Source organism: Mauremys reevesii, linkage group 1 (genome assembly GCF_016161935.1).
Source record: "Mauremys reevesii isolate NIE-2019 linkage group 1, ASM1616193v1, whole genome shotgun sequence".
Classification (NCBI taxonomy): Eukaryota; Metazoa; Chordata; order Testudines; family Geoemydidae; genus Mauremys; species Mauremys reevesii.
The window spans coordinates 333,486,363-333,508,652 of record NC_052623.1 but is presented as its reverse complement, the minus strand read 5'-3'; the positions used below and the strand labels follow the sequence as shown (position 1 = coordinate 333,508,652).

At 41.6% G+C, this 22,290-nt stretch overlaps 1 protein-coding gene across 2 annotated transcripts; it reads right to left on the bottom strand.

Moving 5' to 3' along the window:
* Positions 1 to 11,591: 11,591 nt before the first annotated feature.
* Positions 11,592 to 21,397, bottom strand: SYPL1 (synaptophysin like 1). 2 transcript variants are annotated; one of them, XM_039491937.1, is made up of 5 exons: positions 21,258 to 21,397; positions 20,036 to 20,078; positions 18,319 to 18,523; positions 14,500 to 14,688; positions 11,592 to 13,039 (listed from the first exon to the last, which is right to left on the bottom strand). In XM_039491937.1, exons 3-5 carry the CDS (start codon positions 18,355 to 18,357, stop codon positions 12,911 to 12,913), a joined length of 357 nt encoding a protein of 118 aa, XP_039347871.1. In that variant the 5' UTR covers positions 18,358 to 18,523; positions 20,036 to 20,078; positions 21,258 to 21,397; the 3' UTR covers positions 11,592 to 12,910. The 2 variants fall into 2 exon arrangements, with proteins under 2 accessions (XP_039347871.1, XP_039347785.1); XM_039491851.1 differs by having other exon boundaries at positions 19,960 to 20,078; positions 21,258 to 21,391.
* Between the last annotated feature and the right edge of the window lie 893 nt (positions 21,398 to 22,290).

Below are 22,290 nucleotides of genomic sequence, written 5' to 3'. Positions count from 1 at the left end.
GCTGCACCGCTGTAAGGTCTCCCGTGTAGCCACTCTGTGCTGATAGGAGAGAGCTCTCCTGTTGGCATAATTAAACCAAGGAGTGGCGGTAGCTATGTAGGCGGGAGAGGGACTGACAAAACTTTTACATAAGAACGGCCATACTGGGTCAGACCAAAGGTCCATCTAGCCCAGTATCCTGTCTTCTGACTGTTGCCAATGCCAGGTGCCCCAGAAGGAATGAACACAACAGGTAATCATGAAGTGATCCATTCCCTGTCACTCATTCCCAGCCTCAGTTAATTTATCTAGTTCTTTTTTTAACCCTATTATAGTCTTGGCTTTTACAACATTCTCTGGCAAAGAGTTCCACAGGTTGACTGTGTGTTGTGTGAAGAAATACTTCCTTTTGTTTGTTTTAAACCTGTTGCCTATTAATTTCATTTGGTGACCCCTGGTTCTTGTGTTATGAGTAAATAACACTTCCTTATTTACTTTCTCCACACCAGTCATGATTTTACAGACCTCTATCATATCCCCCCTTAGTCATCTCTTTTCCAAACTGAAAAGTCCCAGTCTTATTAATCTCTCCTCATACGGAAGCCGTTCCTTACCCCAATGTTATTTTTGTTGCCCTTTTCTGAACCTTTTCCAATTCCAATATATCTTTTTTGAGATGTGGTGACCACATGTGCATTCAGTATTCAAGATGTGGACATACCTTGGATTTATATGGAGGCAACATGATATTTTCAGTCTTATTAGCTATCCCTTTCTTAATGATTCCCAACATTAAGGTAATAAAGGGAGATATACCAATCTCCTAGAACTGGAAGGGACCTTGAAAGGTCATTGAGTCTAGCCCCCTGCCTTCACTAGCAGGACCAATTTTTGCCCCAGATCCCTAAGTGGCCCCCTCAAGGATTGAGCTCACAACCCTGGGTTTAGCAGGCCAATGCTCAAACCACTGAGCTATCCCTCCCCCTGCTAGCCTCCCCATTGTGTTCGCTTTTTTGACTGCTGCTGCACATTGAGTGGAAGTTTTCAGAGAACTATCCATTATGACTTCAAGATCTCTCTCTCTCGAGTGGTAACAGCTAATTTAGACCTCATCATTTTATATGAATAGTTGGGATGTTTTCCAATGTGCATTAATCAACATTGAATTTCATCTGCCATTTTGTTGGCCAGTCACCTAGTTTTGAAAGATCCTTTTGTAGCTCTTTGCAGTCTGCCTGGGACTTAACTATCTTGAGTAGTTATGAATATGTTGAATAGGACTGGGCCCAGTACAGACCCTTGGGGGGACACCACAATTTAACTCTCTCCATTCTGAAAACTGACCATTTATTCCTACCCTTTCCTATCTTTTAACCAGTTACCAATCCATGAGAGAACCTTCCCTCTTATCCCATGACAGCTTACTTTGCTTAAGAGCCTTTGGTGAGGGACCTTGTCAAAGACTTTCTGAAAGTCTAATTACACTATATCCACTGGATTCCCCTCGTCCACATGCTTGTTGACCCCCTCAAAGAATTCTAGCAGATTGGTGAGGCATGATTTCCCTTTACAAAAAACATGTTGACTCTTCCCCAACAAATTATGTTCATCCATGCGTCTGACAATTTTGGTTGAAACTATAGTCAAGAACAATTTGCCTGATACTCAAGTCAGGTTTACCGGTGTCTGTAATTGCTGGTATCACCTCTGGAGCCCTTTATAAAAATTGGTGTCACATTAGCTATCCTCCAGTCATGTGGTACAGAAGCTGATTTAAATGATAGGTTACTGACAACAGTTAGTAGTGCTTCAATTTCATATTTGAGTTCCTTCAGAACTCTTGGGTGAATACCATCTAGTCCTGGTGACTTATTGCTGTTTAATTTATCAATTTGTTCCAAAACCTCCTCTAATGACACCTCAATCTGGGACCTTTCCTCAGATTTGTCACCTAAAAAGTATGGCTCAGGTTTGAGAATCTCCCTCACAGCCTTGCAGAGAAGGGATAGCTCAGTGGTTGGAGCATTTGTCTGCTGAAGCCAGGGTTGTGAGTGCCCTCCTTGAGGGAGCTACTTAGCAATCTGGGGCAAAATCAGTACTTGATCCTGCTAGTGAAGGCAGGGGGCTGGACTTGATGACCTGTCAGGATCCCTTCCAGCTCTATGAGATAGGTGTGCACATATATATATATATATATATATATATACACACACACACACACACACACACACACACACACACACACACACACAGTCAGCCAGGAAGACCAATGCAAACAATTCATTTAGTTTCTCCACAATGGCCTTATCATCCTTGAGTGCTCCTTTAGCATCTCAATCATCCAGTGGCCCCACGGGTTGTTTAGCAGGCTTTCTGCTTCTGATATACTTAAAATTTTTGCTATTACTTTTTGAGTCTTTGTCTAGCTGTTCTTCAAATTCTTTTTTGGCCTTCCTAATTATATTTTTGCACTTCATTTGCCAGAGTTTATGCTCCTTTCTGTTTTCCTCACTAGGATTTAACTTCCACTTTTTAAAGGATGCCTTTTTGCCTCTCACTGCTTCTTTTACTTTGTTGTTTAGCCGCAGTGGCATTTTTTTTATTCTTACTATGTTTTTTAATTTGGGGTATACATTTAAGTTGAGCCTTTATTATGGTGTCTTTAAAAAGTTTCCATGTGGCTTGCAGAGATTTCACTTTTGGCGCTGTACCTTTTAATGTCTGTTTAACTAACTTCCTCATTTTTGTGTAGTCCCCCTTTCTGAAATTAAATGCTACAGTTTTGGGCTGCTGTGGTGTTTTCCCCACCGCAGGAAGAAAACTGACAAAAGGTCTAGTGTAGACATAACCTAAGCAAGATAAAGATAGTTGAGACCCAGACCTTAGCTGTCTGTGATATTTCTAGAGCGCTAGTCACCATAAGATCTAACCTTACTACGCATTCCTTCTTCCTACAGACTGTACATCTTTCCTGTCTTTTAATATTGACCCCTTTTGTTTAGGAATAGTCAAATATTACACACTTCAAAATCTAATACAATAAACATCATCCTTCCAGCATGCATGGAGAAAAGCCCATATCCCCATCACTTGACTTCAGTTTGTGGCACTGCAAGGGGAACAAAGTGCACAGTAACCCTCTTAAAGGGCCATCAGTTTCTCAGACATTTTACATAGAATTAGTTAATTAAAATTCTGGTAAATAAAAATCCTTACTCGGATGATCTATGTCCAGATCCCGAGTTCACTGAAGGTAATGGGAGTCTTTCCATTAAGGGCTTTGGATCAAGCCCTAAGTCACCTTGCCAGGCAGCTCTTGTTCTTATTCCAGGAATGTGGGGACACAGTGATTTAGGGCCTAATTCACTATTGCCCTGCAACCTTGTGCAGCCACTTACACTAGTGCAAAGTATGTGTAAAATGTTACCAAATCTGAATGAGTGCGTTTTACACTTGATTTGCACTGGTGTGAGTGCACAAGGTGCATGGCCACTGCTGCAGTGAATCAGCTTCTCAGAATTTAAAATTGTTTCAATGCCACCCTAATGTATGGAAATACAGTTTTACCTTCAGCAGCAACTCTTAGCTTTGCTGGGTAAATTTAGCCACTTGACAACATCCTTAGTTCCAGAGGAGAAGAAACCTGGCAGCAGCTTACACTGTATTAATAAATCTTTGTTAAGAAATAAGATTTCATCTGACGTGATAGATATAATTGTGTGTGTGTGAGTGAGAGAGAGAGAGAAATAAGAGCACTGAAAGGGAGTCTCACTACATTAATATAGATATAGGAATATCTGCACATGTGGGTGGGCACTCATCCATACAGTGCCAGAAACAAGCTGGAGCAAAGGCAGATATGCTCAGAGATTTCCCACACAGCCTGGGCTGAATTAATAGCGACATCACTTGATTGTGGGAGGATCATGCACTATTGTTGAATCAGGAAAGGGAATAACAATACTGGGGCATTCCAGTTTCTCTCCACAACTAACAGTATAAACTTATCCACTCAGCAAAATAGGAAAGCAGCTCCACATCCTTCAGCAAGAACTCAATCTTAATTAATTCTGCAGAGTCTTACCTTGTTGCCTAGCAGATTATGTATCTTTTAACTCTCTGTAGCAGTAGAGCATTACACATGATGTCAGCCATATTACAGACAAGGGGCTTGATTTTCCATAGCGCTGTACCTCACACAGTCGTTTACGCTGATGAAATGTGGCTGTAAACGCTGCCATTCTGCTTTGGTAACATACTGCAGCCACTTTACAATCACTGTAAATATCTGCACATGGTGGGGGACACCGTTGCATTTGGTTCAAGGTCTATGGAAGAAAAAAGCCACAGAATCCACTCTGTTTGCAGAGGCCCTGCAACTACCTACAGCTGAGGAGGTAATTAGCCCACATGCTAGAAAGCAGACAGCTGCAGGGAAGTTATACATTTTAAAAATTCAGATTAAATGCACAAAACTGTACTATTGGCTCATACCTGCCTCTTCCTTATTAGGTAAATAAGGATCATGTGTTGGTGGGCATCAACAGCAATGATCTCCTGCACTTATAGGAGTTCCTCTCAGGAGTTATTGTTATTATTTGTATTATCATAATGCCAAGGTGCCTCAGTCATGGACAATGACCCCCATTGTGCTACGGGCTATTCAAACACCAGATCAATTAATAGGAGGAGGATACTTTGCTCCCCACTGTGGTTAGATGTGTCTTGAAAGTACCTATCGCACTGTGGACACTACTGGAAACATAATCAGGAGTTCAGACCTGAACTTTTCCAGAGTTCAAAGGGGCTCATCTCTGTGGGTCTGCATTGAATCCATTATTAGTGTATTACTTCCTTATCTCTTCTCAGAACTTTACGTTTTCTTTCAGGGAATTCTTCCCCTTATCTAGTTTGATATGCGTTAAAGTGAAACGTGCAGTTTAATAACATGCTGTTTTCATGATGCAAAATATGTCTTAGTCCAGTGAGACTATTAACTACTTCATATCTGTGCAATTTCCTAAGCCAACGCTGGTCCTTCTGAACTCTGTAGCTGCTGTTGTACAACATTATAATAGATGTTTGTGCAAGAACATGACCATTTTAATTTGAAGTCATAACAGCATCTTTTTGTACAGCTCAGATAACTAAGCTGCCTATCAGATTTGCACAAATCCAATAGTCAGGGGCCTATCAGATTTGCTCAGGCAGGGAGTTCCATGCATAATATTTCTTCTGATGGAGCTAAACCAGAATGTCTGGTCTAATAAGGATGTTCCTGATGAAACACTCTTATTCAAAGCAAGCTTATAGACAAAGGAGACACTGCACAGCATCAGACAATATGGGTTTTTTCCAACTACTTGGTATGTTTCCTTTACTGCTTTCCCAGTTTCATGCTTTGCTAGCACTAGAATATTTAAGGCCAGATTTTCAGCAGGCATCAATCCATCAGTGGAGCCATGCCAATTGACACTAGCTGAGGATCTGGCACTTAATATTTAATGACAAAATCATCTTTATGCAGCCTGGTGCATCTGCTCAACAAAGCAACGTATGAGTGGTTTCCACTGATCTACAACAGAAGGAAATGTTCTGCTTTTGAAGCTGTGGGGGGATGAGTGGTGGCTTACAACGATCCCGCAGATCTTCCTTGGTCATAACAAAAAGCACCAGCAACTATATAGGGAATTTTTAGAATCTTACAGATGCAAACTATAATATAAAAAAAGAAGAGAAGCCATTTATCCTGGCAGATACAGAGACCGTGTGCAATGTAATCAACACGAGCCATAAAAGTTGCAAAAGCAATTGGCGGTTGCCCTGTTCCTTGTGCAGTCATCTACACCAGTACACAGAGAGAGTACAATTTTGCTGTTCTGATTTAGACCCAGGTGACCACACCAGGTGCAGGGGAACAGTGAATCAGGCTCTGTCTCGGCCCATTTCTACCCAAGCCTCCTGTACCTGGGGATGTGTGTGATGCCCCCTTTCTACAGAAAATGGGTTCTTCTGGAATGTACTGATTTTGTTTCTCTCTTGCAGCAGGAGATCCCTCTTTGTTACACATCAGAGCAGTCTTAAAAGGGGTCAGAGGCCCTGACTGGAGGACTCTTTCAAAAAACTGCAGCCCATGCGATGCTCTTCTAATTTGGGGTTTGAAATGGAAATGCAACTAGCCAAGTTTAGTGTACAACTCTTTTGGGTTCCATAATCCTGTTGTTGAAATTAAAAACAAAGCCTTTTGTTGTCCCCAGATGAGCACAAAGGTTTTAAAGCAGTGTTTTCTGGCTCTGGATGGATTTCATAACGAAACCTGTGATGTATAGCAAAACTTCTGGGTAGGAAGAGCCCTCATGAGTTCTGGCAAACCCTTTGGAACTTGCACCCCATCCAATGAACTGAAAGAAACTTGCTATTTCAGAATAGAACTCAGAAGTCTTGACTCCTAGTTTCCTGTTATAACCATTGGAACACATACGTGTGTGTGTGTATACTTTACCAATGACATTGAAACATACTTGAAGAAAGGTGTCACCTATTCCCTAGTGTTGGTTTTGAGACTTGAAGGAACCTGCACACCGCCTCCACAACAGAACACCTAACAATGAGGACACAATGCTCCTGTGTAAACGTTTTCCTGAATCATTGTCATGATTCAGGTTAATATTTAACAATGATTAATACTAAGGACTGTCCTTACATGTGGCAATAACTAATCTGTTTTAGGTTATACAGGGCCATGCAAAACTGCTAGAAATGAACTCAGACTAAATATTGACACAAGAAATGAAGTAGAGAATAAACTCAGTGGAATAGCAGAATGCCTAACTGGGAAATAACAGCTTTGCTTAGACTCACTCATTAGTGGAGGCAGCAGTGATTTCTCTTAATACCTCCCCAAGGGATATATTCTCTTTTCAGTTTCGCAGGATTCTGCTGCTGGGTCAGGCGCCAAATCCTGGGTCACTGTGCACCCACAGGCAGTGTAGTGCAGCGCAGCAAGGCTGAGTTCCCTGGCAGCAGAAGCCTGATTGAGTCTAGGGGCAGGCGAGAAAGAGGTTGCACCCTCTCAGGGTTTCCCATCCAGGAGACGAGTCACAATCTCCAACACGAGCAAGGCATTAGGAGATGAGCATGTACAGTGCCTCCCCAGCTGTATCTACACTAGCCTTTCTTAGGAAATCTCCCACCACTGCAACTTCACTGGTAGTAGTAACAGTAGAAGTGCATGTGTAGACCAAGCTCAGATGATTTTACCACTATGTCATGAAACACCACTCAGAATAGGTCTAAATAAATAACTGCTATTAACACAAGCCCTTTGCTGGGTGTTTTGGAATTTCCTGCTATATATCTGAGTTGAGGGGTCTGACTAATGCTGGGAGCCGCTCCACAGTTATCCCATTGGATTCCATTCAGGAACTTCCTTGAAATGGCAACTGGTAACTTGACCTTGCCAAATCTCCTTGGCCAAGCTGTTGCAACACTGCCTGCAGCATGGTGGCAAAAATCTTAGCCAGCAATTTACAGACACAGGATTTACTGGCCCCACAACTGAAGCAGGCCCAGGGATCTTTTCTGGGAATCCATTAGTAGCACAGATGAATTTTTAATCATTTTGGGACAGGCCCAGCTCTCAGATCAATAGTATGAACATTCTAAACCACAGACGGCTCCCTTTCCTAAACAGGTGATACCATTCATAAGACTATCCATCCTTTCCCAGATCTTTAATGAATGACCATGGAGTTTCTTTTTTTCCCCTCTACAATTGTCATCCCAATCTCCCTTTCTTCCAAAGTGTTTTCATACCTCAGATCTTCTGTTTCACTCTTTTAAAGGTGCTTAATAAGCATTAATTCCCTAATATGATGATTCACTAGAGGAAGCTGGAACAGAAGTGATGAGCAAGAGGATTTTCACACTCCTGACCAAAAAAAAAAAAAAAAAAAAAAAAAAGGTAACTCCCTTCTCTTCATGTGTCATTATATAATGCCCGCATCTGTAATTTTCACTCCATGCATCTGAAGAAGTGGGTTTTTTACTCACGAAAGCTTATGCCCAAATAAATCTGTTAGTCTTTAAGGTGCCACCAGACTCCTTGTTTGTTTGTTTGTTTTTTTAAAAGAGAAGCCTCCCTACCCTGACAGATGCTGGAGAAATTGCTGCCGGCTGGAGATACCCTATGCTGAGAGAATCTCACCTAGAGAGATCTGGCAGCTTTCCAGCTCTTTTGTTCTGTCAGAATGATACAATCAGGCCCTCTATACATTTCCTGTTAGTTCCAGTGCTTCTTGTGCAGTCAGAAAAAAAGCTATTCAGCCAGTGGAGGGTCCTTTTTACAAGTGCGTAAACAAGACACACAAACATTTCACAGCTGCCAGCACAAAGGTGATGTAACTTCAAAGGCAAAATGACAAGGACTGGCTTCCCACCACCTGTGAGCTTCCTGGGCCAATGAGGGCAGCTCCTTTTCCATCCAGCAACCCTCCAGAGGCTCACTGCTACTGTGGCATGATGCCTTGAATTCTTCCTCCTCAATTTGCAGGACTCCACCAGAGAGGCCAGTGCAAGCAGCATTGTGCCTCAGCCACTCCCCTCTGCAAGGGGAAGAGAAAGCCATTGAAAGCTAAGCAGCTGATGTTTATTCTAGGAAGGAGAGAGTGACTCAGATCCACTTACCCCTGTTACATAAGAGCCTCTGTTAAAACTTGTCTTATTTACCCTGGAATAAATGTCACACTGAGCAGACTTCATTACAGCCCAGAGTCAAAATCTGTGAGAGCTGCGACCTATTGACATTTAGTTGTATAAAACTTCTTGTGTCCTGAAGTAATTAGTTTAAAAATGAACTGGTTTTCTTAAAAATAAAATAAGCAACTTAGGCAGTTGAATTACTTGGTGCCTGGGATTCCTTGACAATGTGCATTTGTATTTAGCAGTTAATGTTTGAGGCCAAAGAACAATATTTCACTTTGTCACAACCCACTAATTAAGGCTAGGTTGTGGGCACTTAGTGAAAATCTATTTATTTTACAAAAAATAAATAATTTAAACCTTTTCCTCTACTTTTTTGTCTGTCCATCTTTCAGCATGCAAACTCTTTAGAACATGCCTTCCCTTATATTTGAAAAGTGCTAACCTAATGGTGGGTGCTACTGACAATAAACAACAGTAGTGACTCTTTAGGGAAGCATTTTAAAACAGAGGTACAGCAAGTTTCTTTCCCATATTTCCTCAGTGAAAGAATCAACACTGGACAACACTCAGCTTAATTCCACCTGCAGGTTATTTCCAAAATGCCAATGCTGCATGCACTAATTTAATAAATCCTACTTCCTTGTGACCAGTCCTGTAATCATGCTGATTAGCATTATCGTGAACATTGATTTCAACAGGACTATTCACTATGGTCAAGTTAAGCACACGTATAAGTGTTTGCAGGTTTGGGGCCTTGCTGGGTAAATGTTGAGGATTAAATTTACAGGGACACAGTTGGGGTAAAAACAATGAATTTAAAAATTTGACTTCACTTTTCACTGTTTATACTTTGTTTCCTTTGTGCATATCTATCAGTTTAACCAAAAAATATGGAAGTAAATTCTCATTTACCAGCAGACTACTGCACTGCTTAAGGTGTAAAGATGTCAGGGGAATGTTTGTTTTTAAAAAGTTCCCCTTGGAATCTTTTTAAGGTAAATTCATGACAACTTTTCCATTGGTGTTAGGCTTTGTTAAGGGAGATTTTAAAATATAAATATATAAAAATAGAGATCTTGGGTTAAAGTTGAAAAAGGATATTTAACCTGCAAACATTTAATGGGTATATATAGAAAAGGTGGTGATAGAACTGAACTTTGGCAGTGAACCTGAATGAATAATAACTGTTGAAAAGTCAAGCATCCGACCAAGTGGGTATTCCCCCACGAAAGCTCATGCTCTAATACATCTGTTAGTCTATAAGGTGCCACAGGACTCGTTCTCCTTTGGCTTAGGTTACTTGACTGTAGGAGTGCTTGATTACTTCAAACGTGGCCCAGTTTGATTTAGAGAAGTGTCTGCCTAGGGTTTTCTGCAGCCAATAAATAGTTGTATTCAGGAAAATAACTATGACCATTGAATAGCTTTCTTTTAGTGAATCAAAGAGCCACAACTGTGTTGCTAAAATGATTTCCTTTATGCTCTGCCCAAGCTTTCATTCACATTCTCCTATATATAAAATGGTTTAGGTAGGACTATCATCTGTGAAATATCAAAGAGTGAATAATGATCGGGAATGGAACCAGGCTTGGGGAGAATGGAGCTGGCGCTAGATTTAGTATTGGACATGGAAAATTAAGTTGTGGAAGGGGTGAGATGAGGAAGGAGAAGCCCAACAGCACAGAAATCGTACCTCCAAGGAGCTCTTGGGGCCTCCTGAAGTTAGAGCACTGAAACTATTGTCCCATTATATTTATAATCAAATATTTGGCTGTGAGCTTTTAATTCCAGTAAAGATACTCCAAGCTGTACCTAACACTATATAAGCATCCAAGAGTATGCTGTAATATACACATTTTCACATAAATTTGCCATGTATTTATATATCACCACAATGGCAATGGCCAGGTAACAGTGGTAGTGACCAAGGTGACCTTTTATTATGTGTACCGAACTAGATGGTTGTAACTTTTGGACCTAAACCTTAGCATAATGATCCATCACCTCTGCATGGGATTACTGTGCCATGCAGGACTGTTGTTCAAGCCCATCCGCAAACTCCAGCTGAAGCAGACAGTAGTTTGTCCACTTTATTCCCCACCATCTGTCCTGGCCTCCAGGTGAAAGTGAAAGCATGGCTTTTAACCTGTGAAGTCTGAAATGGGTGGGTCCTGGTGACTTCAAACTGTCTGTAGGTGCAGCAGTATTACAAACAATGTGCTAGTGTGTGCAGCTAACGGACCCCTGCTCTCAGTGCTCACTAAGAAATAAATTCCACTCATGTAAACTTACCAGAGCCAGTAATAATAATAATAGGAGATAGATCTATCTCCTAGAACTGGAAGGGACCTCGAAAGGTCATCGAGTCCAGCCCCCTGCCTTCACTAGCAGGCCCAAGTACTGATTTTTGCCCCAAATCCCCACTGCTTTGCAGGGCCCATGTAGTAGCTCAGGTTCCTCGGAGAGAGAGGATGAGGGCTGAATAGATTATGCATGTGTGTGGGGCAAAGTGTATATAGGCTCATGAAGAGAGGGGAGGGGCATTTTAGGACACTTTTTTCCATATGATTTTCAGACTGCACAGGGCATTTTTATAGCATGAACTGAGCACTACCTATACTTTAGTTTGACACTTGCTGCCTTATGATTTAGGCAAGAAACTTTCATTAGCAGAGTTGTGTGTGTAATATATAAAATAGCATTAGCTTAAAAGAACATTAAGGATACAAAGTCTACCACTTAGCTCTCTCCATCCAACCACGCTACCCTATCCTGCATTGGCCAACGTTCTGCTCTTACTGCTACATTCCATCAGGCAGCTTCCTCCTATACAGAGCTAGAGGTAGAATTGTGAGGGAAGTCTGCTCACAGAAGCAAGTAAGAAAAAAAAAAAGAGTACATAGACTAAGTTACAGCAATCCATGTTTATTAGAGAGACTGTTCTTGCAACAGTAAACTTTTTTTGTTTGTTTTAAAGTCTTTACAGATGGAAAGAGACAATTTAGGCAAGACACTGAAGATCAACAGATGTACGTACTATTAAACCTGTCCTGGCTTTAAAAGGAAGAAAGCTTATAGAAATATTTGCTGTTTGGAGTGTATAGCCCCACTAACTGTTTAAATATCTATTAAGTTCGCAGAAACCATGACAGACGACTTTGTTGGACAATTCACATGGAGAAATAAATGAAGTAACAGTAAGTCAGATGTGTCTGAATACATACATCTCTCATGAGAAGATTGTCTATTTACCAGGATCAAGATTTGATTATTAAACAAGTGTAACTAAGACCTGTACATATTAAGGCAGACATCTCCGGCTGTTGTGTCACTAGGTAGATAACAGTCCTATGCACCTCCCGTTGTTCTGCTTGGACTCATTTCCATGAATCAAAAACAATACGTTTACTGATAGGGTGAGCTTTAGTGTCTACAGTATCTCTCAAACTTACAACAATGCTTTGTAGCTCAGATGCACTTAAACACCCCCACCCAACCTAATATCTTAACAATTCTGTTCTTAAATTATGCCACAGAAGTTTGATTTGCAGCTTTACTAAGTGTTTTTGGAGATTGTCCCAAATTATGAAGTAGTTACAGTGAATATGTAAACACCCAACGTGTGTCTAATGTTGTACTTACAGATAGACACTTAAGTGTCTATACTAGATTCCTCCTCCCCAACAATCTACAAGAAAATTACAGAATGATACCAGAATCATGCTACCAGATATGACTAAATTTGTTTAGAAAGCTTATCTGTGCAAAGTTATTAGTATGTAACCTCTGAATGAGGAATTTAATATTGGAATTCCAAAAATCCTAAGCTAAGTCTTTTCAATTGTGAAATCAGTCAGTCACAATCCAGAATCCAAATCAGTTTCTTCCCACTAATGTTAACTAGAACCATTTCCTGAAAAGGTAGGGGTGTGGGGAGGGGGTGGGGGGGAGTATTTGCCAAGATACTTAGGAGGGTCTGAACAATTTGTTATTTTTAAATGAAGAAACTGCACTCATTTTAGAGTCATAATATATTTCACTGTAAGACACTTGAAAATTTACATCCATATTTCTATGTGAGACATGCTTTAAGTACAAAGCAGAAGTTTACCCACTAATTTGTTTAAACTATTTGTTACTACAAAAATAAATTGCAGTGACTCCAAGTTGTTGGCAGTAGGATGCAAAAATGGATGCTCTTTACGAAGTATCATCAGCAGCTTAATAATTATATTCCTGTTGGTGGATAGATGCCTGAGCTTTGGGGAGTTGAGTTTGATGGGTTATGCAAGCTGGTCTCCTTGTATACGAACCAAACATTTCCTCCCCACAGAATCATGTTAAGTAATCCAAAAACCTGGGGAGGTTAAAAAAAAGATTATGTATAGTAATAGTATTAAACTCTTGTGGAGCACGAATTTGAAACGTGTTGCAAGCAAACTGTTTGCTTGCAACACTCCTTTAGAGATTTAAACCTGCAAAGTGTTTTAAATATTAAGTTAATTGATCCTCTTTCCACAGGAATCTACTCATTAGTAGGCTGATTGCTCCATGAGTTAGCAGTGAGTGTAATGGCTAATGAGGATGCTCATTATAGAGATGTAGGACCACTGTCACCAATATGCAAGGAGTTATGCAGTTCCTCCATTCAGTGAATGGAAACTGCACATGCTTAATCCCTTAATGCATACCAGATCTCCACTGGCCTAGTGAGCAAGTGCAAGATCCTTTTGAACCCAGATTCTTACCGTTTCATACAATGTACTCCTGGTCACACTCCTTATACTTTAATAAAGGGAGAGAAGCTTGTTATCCATCACCACAAGAATACTGTGCAATTCCCAGGCCCTAAAAAGAGCTTTCCTTAAGTCTTTGTTTTGGGGGTATGTGGAGAAGTTTGTAACAGTTTCTACAAAGGCCAGGTTCGACACCTAGATATAGAAGTCGGGCAATATCTAGTTTACTCCTACTGGAGACACCACACATGAACTTAAAAAAATAAATCCACTTGGGGGCTTCTTCGCACTCGCTGAGAGTGGCTAAGAGAAAGGTGCCTGGAAGAGAGATTCCCAAATTACCTTTAAAGCCATCTTTCTGCAAGTTAAATTACGCAGCTTTGCCAAGAACAGTTTAAGAGGAAACAATTGTTACTTTGTTGCTGAAAGCACTAACCAGATTAGTCACTAGGTCTCCGCTGCCTGTGCCCAGGGGCCTCTGCCTCCTGGGGGACACCAAAGCCCTAGGCAGGTGGGGAAATCCCCACATTCCCAATCCTGCTCCCCCAACCCCATTCCCTGGTGGCCAGGCCAGGTGTGGAGGCAGGGAAAGCCCCTAGTGCCCTCCCATCCCCAGCAGAAGCTGGGGCGGGGAGCAAGGGAAGCCCCAGAACAGGGACCCCCACTTCAGCCCCAGGACTGGAGCTCTCACTACCTGCCATAGCCTGGGGCCACAGCAGGGGGGACAGAGCTTCTCTGGTCTTGGGACTGCAGTTTGGGGGTGGAATGGGCACAAAGGGGTGGGGGCCATGGGCGAGGTCATATGTGGAGGGGGTGGAATGAGTGCTGAATAGGGGTGGAATCACAGGTGGAAGGGGTAGGGAGGCCCCCCTCCCCACTTGCTCTGGCCCAGGGCCCTAGGAAACCTTAATCCGCCTTGGAGTGCTTTGCCTTAGGAGGAAAAGCATACGTGACTGGTGACCCATGATGGAATTTCAGTAAAACTAAAAACGGGCACTACAGAGAATACCATCAAGTGTGTATTGCAAGTTCAGGTGCAATACAAGCAAGGTAAGGATGCTATAAGTCTTGACATACGTACCACAGACATATTCAGAGTTCCCATGCCGGTAACAGAGGCAAACAAACAAGTTGATCCTGGTAATTTGCAAGATGCAATTTCCTGAACAATGCTGGGACCGGTGGATATTTTTATATCAGTAAGTGCCTTAGCCCAGGCTGAAGTGCTGACCAGCCACAGAAAAGCAACCATGACAGTAATAACCAAGTCCTGTAACAAAAGATAACTGTCAGTCAATTACCACTTCCACAACAGAATTAAACACTTTCCAGTTAAATTTTTTCCACTTTTCAGACTTGCAGTCAGGGGCGGCTCCAGACCCCAGCACGCCAAGCACGGGGGGCGCTCAGACCTGCAGAGGGTCCAGCGGACTCTCCACAGGCACGCCTGCGGGAGGTCCACTGGAGCCGCCCCTGCTTGCAGTCAAGATACAACATTGCATATGTAGCTATTAGACAGTGAGTGAGGTAATATCTTTAGTGGACCAACTTTGTTGGTGAAAGAAACTTTTGAGCTCAACAGCTCTTCTTCAGGTCTGCAGCTATTGACTTAGCTGTGCAAACATATTAAGCCATTTTAGTTAGGCAGTCTCAGATACTAGTTTTCTTTGTGAACACAATACAAGTTACAGAACCAGTACTGTCTACACGCATCTAACTTAGCAACTATTGACTAAAATATGCTGGCTAAAAATATTACAATACAGCATGCATTATCCACACCATATGAGTGTGCTTAATGTTGGTGCTTAATGCATAAACTTCCTATACCATAATCCTGTTCACTTATGCCAAGTATCCATTAACACCTTGCATTTGCTGAAGCAAGCATTTGGAATAAGCAGACAAAAAAATCAAGATACATTCATTGTGTCTTAGTGCAGGTTAGGGAAGGAAATACCTTCACAGATTAGTGCCTGAAATGCTAGTATCCAAAAGAAAGATAAGGAACAAAACAAGTTAGGGAACTGGAACAAACTGATGGGTTGGATTTTAGTGACGTGTAAAGAAGTGTGTAACTTAGAGTCAAAAACCACCAGCTGAAATGTGCAACCTGGGGAGCACACCTTTTACATAAGGTGAATGTAACATTGCCGCATGGGATTGCTTGGGGAGATTGGTGCTGTATACAACATTTTTCCTGTACCTACCACATTAATAAATGACTGATACTGGTTATTTGGTGTCTCAAGTATATTTCATAATGAACTAACTAAATCTAGTCAATTAACTATACAATTTGTCAACAGTCCAGATAGGATGAGTCCACTTCTCTCTAATTTGGAGGCCCGCACTCCAGAAAAGTTATTTAAAACATGGGCAGAATGTTAGGTACAGTTTGGTGTGATAAGTTATCCTAAACGTTCACCCCTACTCAGAACTGGCACAGAGGCTCAGGAGAATCAGTTTGTGCTTGAGAACGCAGTACTGATATCTTTAATATTAGATCGCTTGGCACACAGAGCTGAAAAAATGTCATTCTGATGTTTGAAGTGCCACAGTTTAAGTTGTCCAATATGTAGACTCTGAACTATTCAGAGAATTCTCTATACATTAGTGACTATCTTCACAAAATCCCCATGAGGCAGGAAGAGTGTTACTAAGTGTCTTGCCTAAGGTCACACAGAAAGCCTACAGAAAAGCTGATATCTGGGTTCCAAGCCAAGTCCCAGGCCTGACCCACTAGAAGATTTTATAACAGCATGTCAATTAGGGGTATAATTTTTTTATTTATTTATTTTAAACACAGTAATGCAGTTATACTGGTTTAAGCACTAGCACAATGCTACTGATTTTAAAAGGTGCCTTATACTGATCTAGCTTCCCCCCCCCCCCCACTTCCCAAAATGGAATAAGCTATACCTATAGAAGTGTTTTTATACTGTTAAAATTGCATTCACATATGGAGGTAGTTGGGGAGGTTTGCCATTTAACGATAGCTCTTTCTAGTTTAGCACTTAGCCACAAGGCCTTCCTTTACAGATAGGACTTGGTGGCCTGGGAGACACACACTGTGTCTCACAGTTTCCAATTTGTCCAAATGACGCCTTAAGTTTGGGTAGTAAAAATTAAAACTATTTCTAATTTTAATTTAACATCCATGTTTTAGGTGGTATATCTGACCCCTAAATCTTACTGCCTTTAACAAAACAAAACAAAAAAAGCATGTCTCATTGTAGTGTGAAAAAGCCTGCACAAAGGAAACTGCATAATTGACAATATCCAGAGAGCTGTCAAGTTGCCCAAAATTTTTCTGTAGTGTTGGGTGTTAAAAGTAACACTAGTAGGGGAAATATTGTCATATTTAAATGAGATCTAAGTTGACTGTGACCCTTTAAATTAAGTATTACTTTACTAGTTTTGCTATTTTAAGCAGCAAGATCCCAAACCCAAAAGTCTGATTATAGCCACGCTGCAAAGATCAAAGATAAGATGACCTTCACAAGCACACTTAAAACGTAAGCGTCAAACGTATTGCACTCATTTCACACTGCAGACTTGGCCTTCATTCCGCAATCTGATTGTACATGTGAACTTTGGAAACCACAAAGTCCCATTGTCTCCAGCCAGCCACCATTGTGGACTCAATTGCAGAATTAAAGGTCCTATATTCCCAGTCATTTAATCTGGAGCAATCAAGAGGAAAGCCTGTTTTCTGTGAGCCATACTTGTAGTAAGATTCCCAATCTGGTAAAGTATTTGATGCCTATTCATGATTACAGCTGACTGTCAGAAAATTTCAGTTAGAGGAGGAGAATAAAATTTAAAACTAAAATTGACTTAAGTTTTTATTTACATGTTAGTTCTTTAGCAATTTAAAGACTGTAAAATGGAAAAGAGAAGGTAGAGTGGAAGTTCTTTACATGTCTCCCAGTTGTTAGAATTTCAAATTAGAAGTTCTCTTATTAAAAAGTGTTTACCTGTACTGAAACAAAACAAGTCCAGGGCCACACTAATGTCCTTACTGTGATAAATATAGACAAGATTGATAAGCAATAAAGTTGGTCTGCAGCCAACAACTCCTTTCAATATATTGAACTTCAAGTCAAGAAATCTGAAGTGCTTTGACCAGGCTATGCTCCTTTGTCCAGATTTGCAGTTTGAAGTCAGTGCAACCTGTGTTATTAGGCATGTTAAAACAAGACATCCAAGTAACTTATCTACCTCCCTCCCCCCCCGCCCCCCAAAAAACCCCACCACGAACCAAACACCCTCCTCCAAAACAAATCTTTACAAACCAAACATTAGTCTTTGTGTTTGCCTGTTTCTGTACCAAATTCATAGTAGCATCATTGATTTAGTTGCAGCACTAAAAAGTTATAAAAAAGTCTATTTTGTTTTGAAGTAATATTTTCTGCCACTATGAGGCTAAATCTAACATTTATGCACATACTTGGCTTTTAGCATGAGCAGCCCCACTGAAGTCAGAAGAATTCATGTGAGTAAGTTACACACCAGTTAGAGAGTTTGCAGGATCTGTGCCTTAAACTTCGGTTTTCCTTTTCACTTACATTTTTTGTTACGTTTAATAAAGAACCCCTTCCAGTAAATGGTATACCATTTATAAATTTAGTTCATTTATATTTTAATCTACAGTTGTAGTGGCAACAGTTTTCAACTTAATTTTACAAAGAAGTAACTAACTTGATTCTTTTTTAAAAATCAGTGATGCTTAATAAACCCAAGTGATTTTAAACCATTCCACACTGTACCACTTGACAATTTAAGTTTAAATGATTATTTAAACATGTCTGTGCTGAGCAGAAATCATTTTTCCTTTCAGTGGTTTTAAAAAACACAAAACAAAAAAGACTAAAATAGCTTACTGTTAGTTACTTACAATCAATGGGATTTTGCTGGTGTTCTGATACAGGTGCATGTACCCAACATATAGTACAAGGGCAGCAATACAGTAAAGGAATACCAAGACTGCAAAAGTAACAAAGAACTGTGCAGAAGAGGAGAAGTTGCCCACAAGGTGAAAGTCAGTCCAAGTGCCACTGCATCGTGTTGGATCTGGTGCACTAAACACAGCTGTATTCAACCTGGGGGGGGGGGGGGGAGGAGGAAAAAAAAATAACAGTGCATTTTCCATAGCAAGACTTTGTTGCACAAATGAAAACCTCAGTATCTTGGTATTGTTCTCATAAAATGCTATCAGCACTCCCACTGCATAAGGCATTCTTTAGATGAATAAATTGACCAGCAAATCAAGTTGCATAATATTCTCTCTCTATACACCCCTGCCCCACCTTAAAGACTTAGATTTTGCCACAAGACGTATTCAACAGCGTAGTATAAGTTACAAATGAAGACTAACTCAGAACCTGAAAGTTGAGGTTTAAACCACTCGGATTTGGATATAAGCCTAATTTAACTGTACTTAATTTAAGTTTGCCAGCCTAAGCTAAAACAGTTAGAGGAGAGCTTGCCAGCCAGGGGGCTACATCATTAGCTGTAGGTAAATGCAAGTGTTTAGGCTCCCCAACAGTTCCACTGAGGGATTCAACTCAACCCTCGTGGGTTACTGAATGGACAGCACAATAGATGTGCCCCCTCAAAGGGATGCCACCTCTGGATGTTGATTTGGGGCAGGGAGCCTTGCATCTTTTATACTAGCCTTCACTAGCCATCAGCATCTGCTAAAGCTCCAATCCCACAGCCTGCTCTGCACAGCTACAGCCCTCGATACCTGTCGAGCAGTTTACAGGATCGAGGCCTATGTTTATTAGGACTCCTTCTGGATACTGGGAAGGAGGAGGAAACTTCACTCTTCTTTCCCTATTTGTCTCCCAACCTTGCTGGGATTCCAATCATGTTTTTTGGTCTCCCTCTCCTATTCCCACAGAAATATTGTTCTGTCTTTGCTGCAATTTGTTATGGGCAACTACCAAGCTTAATTGACCATATTCATATAGAAATCAGGTGCTGGGGCACACAATGCCAGGTGAGATTTCCTATTCAATACTTAAGCAAAATGCTATACCTAAAGGAAAAAAGTCTAAATTGGATCTCTCAATGGAAGTAGAATTTTTCAATAGAAAGCATCTGTTAAAGATTTTAGAATTCCCTTAAAATTCTGTTTAAAGAATCAGCAATACTTTAATATTGAGATAACATGAAGGATAACTTTTTTTTTTTAATAAAGTCTATAGATAGTTCTAATGATTCATGCACTGCTAAAGTACATGCTGTTAGCTCATGACAGTCATCAGGAAGGTGTATATATCAATTTGGCAATATAATCTCGTCCCATCCACATAACCTGCAGAGAGATGGAGACAAACATGCTTTCAGTAGTTAGTTCCCTGATTTCACAAAAACAGACCACACATTGCAGGATGTTTGAATTAGAATAAGATATGCACTAAAAAAAAAAAAAAAAAGGTAGATAGCCACTATAATATGGAGGAAACAAGTGAACCCAATAAAATTAGTGGGCAGTGGTGATGACAGCAAGGAAGTAAAAGAATAGGCTCACCTGAACGGATAAGCAAAAGCAGCTGTAACCGTTTTGTTCACAACACCTTTACAAGAAACTAAAATTGTAGTTGTACCTTTATAAACTCCACAGCTGGCAAAAACAAAGATGGAAAAAATCTATAGAAATTGAAACAATATATTAATGCTCTCAGACTATATGAAATCTAGTACAGTCCAAAATGGGAAAACACTATTTATTCACATTCCCATTAAATGATTTCAACATTCCCAAGTAAGAAAGTTAGTGCATAGTGCTCCAGTAACTACGTTCTGATTCAAACAAGTATGGTCATTGCCACAGCATTTTTCTACAATTAGTGCAGTCATTCATTTAACCAGAATTACTCTCTTTTCACTTGAAAGAGAGGTGGTTTGGATTTAAGCACTCCCCTAAAGTCTAAAGAAAAACATGAAACTAACTTTAACCCCAAAGTGAAAACTAATAGTCCTTATTTTTCCTCACTCTCTTTATTTTCTTTAAAGTTGGTGAGTGCAAAAAAGTAAAACAAGTTGTTAGTTTTAGTTTCAATAATCCAAGGCATTTGTAACACCTAGAGAGGCCTGCTTTTAAAATTGAGTTATTTTTACCTTCCACTGCCTTTGTTAATTTGCATCAGTGAAATAGCAAGACACATGGCAATTACCCAGAGAAACAGGGCCTGCTTCAGAGATACCAGCCCCCCACAACTCCAACTTCAAGTCAGTGGAAAACTAGCTGGGCTTAGAACATTATTTATTAACATTCCCCTCCCAACCTCCACTGCCCAAAACAACAACAAAAACACAGGCCCAAGGCTTCCACTGACAGGAAGCAGTTACTACAGGGATCTTAGTCAATAGTTCTTGTTTCCCCTTCCCCACCCCTACAAAAGGAAGACCCACCACACAGACACCCCAGCAGCACAAATATTCTGCAGTTATACCAGTTTGTCTTTAAACTGGTGAGGCAGGCACAGCTCTGTCCCAAATACCAGCTAAGAAGTTACTTTGTGGTGAAAATACTTTTAGTGGCTAATAAGAGATTTAGCTAGTTCTTAGAGTAACTACTAACTTGGAGAGCCAGGAGACCCTTCACCAACCAAGCCATGCCCAAGCCCACACCCGCAAGCACTTGGCCTCATCAACATCCCTACCCCACAGAAGAGGCTGCTGTTACCCTACAAGCCCAGCCGGGGAGTTTGAAACCTACAAGGGGAATGGGGAGCCCTGAGGTGAAGGCTCTTGGTCTTTCACTCCCTTATGGCTCAGCTGCTCTAAGTAAAACCATCCCCCCAGCTCCCCCTACCCCAGACTCACCCACTCAAGGACCTTAATGAAGCCAAGCGGCTCCAGCAGCGGGCTGAGGTTGATTTGAAGGCCAAGCATTGTGAAGAGGGGAGAGACAGACAACGAGGCCTGCAAGGAACCCCCTGGCTTAAGCAGCCCACACATAAACCACCCACTGCTGGCAGCCAGAGAGGGGCCCTCTGCTGGTCCCTATAGGGCCTGCCTGACCAGGCCCCGCCCAGCCACACCCCAACTGTCACCTCACAATGGGGCTGGGTGAGTGGCAGCTGCAGCTGGCCCCGCCCAGTGCTAGTGTTGCCTCCCTATTCCAAGGCTTCTACTTACCTGGCTGAGAGTTGCCTAGGGGCACACTCGGGTGGGGAGATCCTCACTGTTGCTTAAAGGGTTAGGGCATCAGGGTGCATGCAAGGATCCCACTGCCAGTTAGGGCCCTTCTGTGGGCATGAGGGCTCTGCTGTCACTTGAGGCAGCGTTGACATATCCAAAGGATGGTAGAGTTAGGGTCACAGCCATTGTAAGAGTTGTCAGACAAACTCTGGGGGAGGTTGGAGCTTGTCAGATGCAGCCCTAAGTGAATGGGGGTGAGAAAGGCTGCTGGCCTGAGGTGGGGCTGGTTCTCCTGGGATGGGTGGCTTGTGGAGTGAAGGGGACACTGGTATTCCTGGGGTGGGGAGGTTTCTCCCTTCCCTCCCCTCCCTTTCTCCCTGCACAGTATTCAGCTCCAGGGGTTGAAAACTGCCACTACTACAAGGGGTGACAAAGACAGCTCCGTTACAGCCCCATCTGATCAGCCCCATCTGAGCCCTGTCTCAGGGCCAAACCTTGTGGACAAAGTGAACAGCCCTCTCAGATTGGATGAAGGGTGGCAGGAGTGGAATAAGGGCAAAGGCAATGGCCACTGTAGCCACAGCTATAGAAGGGAGTTGCAGGCAACAAGCTACTTCTTCTTTCCCTTACCTGGACTCCAGCTGGATCCCAGTGACTGTGTGAGAACTGCTGGTTTAGGGGGCTCCCTATGGGTGTGAAGGCTGGTGGTTCAGAA

Coding starts and splice junctions, on each gene's coding strand:
- SYPL1 (XM_039491851.1), bottom strand. CDS start 21,326: ATGCTTGGCCTTCAAATCAACCTCAGCCCGCTGCTGGAGCCGCTTGGC. Junction 18,524..19,959: donor GCTTTTGCTTATCCGTTCAG/GTGAGCCTATTC, acceptor CCCCCCCCCCAG/GTTGAATACAGCTGTGTTTA. Junction 14,689..18,318: donor CCAGCAAAATCCCATTGATT/GTAAGTAACTAA, acceptor CTTTTGTTACAG/GACTTGGTTATTACTGTCAT.